The 2,369-nt window shown below is 51.0% G+C and overlaps 1 protein-coding gene across 1 annotated transcript in view; it reads right to left on the minus strand.

Annotated features, from left to right (window-relative positions):
* Nucleotides 1–48: 48 nt before the first annotated feature.
* The window catches only part of LOC109378750 (small G protein signaling modulator 1-like), a 13,916-nt gene continuing 11,595 nt past the window's right edge, over nt 49–2,369 (minus strand). Inside the window, exon 2 of the mRNA XM_019635038.1 lies at nt 49–1,537. Coding sequence (XP_019490583.1) covers nt 1,371–1,537 — 167 coding nt within the window. The 3' untranslated portion in view covers nt 49–1,370. The remainder of the gene's footprint in view (nt 1,538–2,369) is intronic.

Consider the following 2,369-nt stretch of genomic DNA (forward strand, 5'->3'; position numbering starts at 1 on the left):
TTATTTTTTAAAAATAAAATAACTTCCTGAAGGTCTAGCACATGGGAATCATGGGCCCTCTTCATGTCTGTATCTCCAGGGCCTAGCACAGTGCCTGGTGTATATATGTACAGGGGACTCAGTATATATGTTCATGAATGAGTGACTGCATGAATGAATGAATGGCTTTCCCTTACCACGTGATACTGGGCATCTTTCATTCCTCCATTAACAAGCCGTTGCCAATATTATGAAAGGCCTGTGGAAATCCCTCCCTTTAAGAAGTTATCAGCAACACCTGGGAATTGAGCAGCTGGACTGGAAGGCACCTGAAGACCAGGTGGCTGAGGAGTCAGATACCAACGGAGTTGGCAATGTCCAGTCCAAAGCTTTGCCCGTCCTGCAGTTCTGACCAACAGCCCCAGGCAGGCAGGGCCTGAAGGGCAAGGAAAGCTGGTTCTCGCCCAGTGAAGTGGAGTTATCACCCATGGCAGAGATGGCAAACACATACATGCGAGTCCCTTCCCTTGCCTGTAGCAGACATTGCTAATCAATCTCTGCACTGTCTCCCAAGAAGCCCAATCACAGCCCCAGAATCTTTCATAACAAGCCACTAACATCAACTAAAGTAGAAACCTACCTGCCATCTCTGACCAGGTTCCATTTGGGGGTTTGGCTGTACAGTCGGGACTCTAGGAGTGACTCTGGTGGGAGGTGCTCATGGACACACACACTCGGTCCGTGAGCCTCCCCATAACACATACAATTGGCCCAAAAGCCCAGAGAGTGAAGCCACCTCTCCCCTTCAGTGGTTGCCTCTATGTGAATTTTAACCAGAGGCCCATGTGGACAGAGGCCATATTGGTTCTATTAAACTGTGGTCTTCCTACCTCTAGGGCAGGACTTGGCTTATAAGAGGCACTTATTCATGTGACGCTGTTTCTCTGGCATTTACCAGGTGTTAGGCTCTCTCAGATGCTGGGGACACAATGGGGAATAACACAGGTGTAGCCACCTCTCTTTATGGAGTTCAAAGTCAAGAAAGGGAGAGAGACAACAATCAAGGAAACAGTAAACAAATAAATAAATGAGTAATTACAGGTGATGATAACAATTGGAAAATAAACAGAGTGATATGAAAGAGAAATGGGGTGAGGGCTGAAATTTACACTTAGCTAGGGGAAGGCCTACATGACCACAAGGAACCAGCCATGGAAGACAAGTGGTGTGAACCGGGTGGCGGGTACAGCATGTGCAAAGGCCCTGGGGTGGAAAAGAGTCTGGTGGGTCTGAGGAGCACAAGGATAGTGGAGAGGATTCTACGAGGCACATGCTCTTGCAGAGCCCAGGGAGGACCACGGACTGTCCTCTGGGGCGGCTGTGCTCTGCACTCACGTGCTCTCAATCAGCTGCTCCAGGTCCTGGACCTTGCGGCTCAGCTCCTCAGCCGGCGGGAAGCTCTTGCCCACCTTCATGAAGAGAGCCGCGATCTTGTTGCTACGCAGGAAGCCAGCCGCCCGCCGCCGCAGCCCATGCAGGACACAGGCTTCCACGGCCGCTGTGGGGACACAAGAGTCAGCAAGCCCTGCCCTGCCCATGCTCCCCGGCACCCAGCCCGGCTACAGCCTCAGTCATGCAGAGGCGCCTTGGAGAGCTGGGGGCTCCCAGAATCACAAATTTGTGACAGCCTCATAGGGAAAAGCATGTATGCTTCTCAACCTTCCACCCCGTTAAAAGGGAGCAAGAGAGCTTAGTGGTTAACCTACACTCGCTGCCCAAGGTCAGACTGCCTTTGTTCACATCTCTCCCAGTCCCTACCCTGCTGTGTGACTTGGGCAATTACTTGCCCTCCCTGAGCCTCAGTTTCCTCTGAGTAAAATGGGGACAGTGTCAACATTAACCCCATAAGGTTGCTGTACCGATGAGCTGGAAAAAATTCATGAAAAGTACTTAGCACACAGCTGGGTGCACAGTGAGTGCTTTATGAATGTTACCCATTCCTCCTGTTAATGGGAGAGGGGAGAATGGACAGCAGGACTGCTGCGCTCTGTCTGGGTTAAAGGATCATATCAGCATCATCACTATTCTGATTGCAGAACCAGTGATATTATGGATCCCGTTCAAGCTCGACCACAGCCAGGGAAGAAAGGAAAACCATCTCCATTTTTCAGATGTGGACACGTGAGGCTGGAGAGGTGAACCAACGTATCCAAGGCCCCCCAGCCATTAAGTGATGGAGCCAGGATTCAAACCCAGGTCTGGGCCAAAGGTGTGCTCACAACACTTGTGCCTCCACCAAGGACCTTTGAAGGGAGGAGGATTCAGTCGTCATCTTTCCATTTCTGTGTTTCCTCTGAAGGCCCACCCAGATCTGGGTTGTAGCCTGGGCT

The sequence above is a fragment of the Hipposideros armiger genome, unplaced genomic scaffold (genome assembly GCF_001890085.2).
Source record: "Hipposideros armiger isolate ML-2016 unplaced genomic scaffold, ASM189008v1 scaffold_3186, whole genome shotgun sequence".
Classification (NCBI taxonomy): domain Eukaryota; kingdom Metazoa; phylum Chordata; class Mammalia; order Chiroptera; family Hipposideridae; genus Hipposideros; species Hipposideros armiger.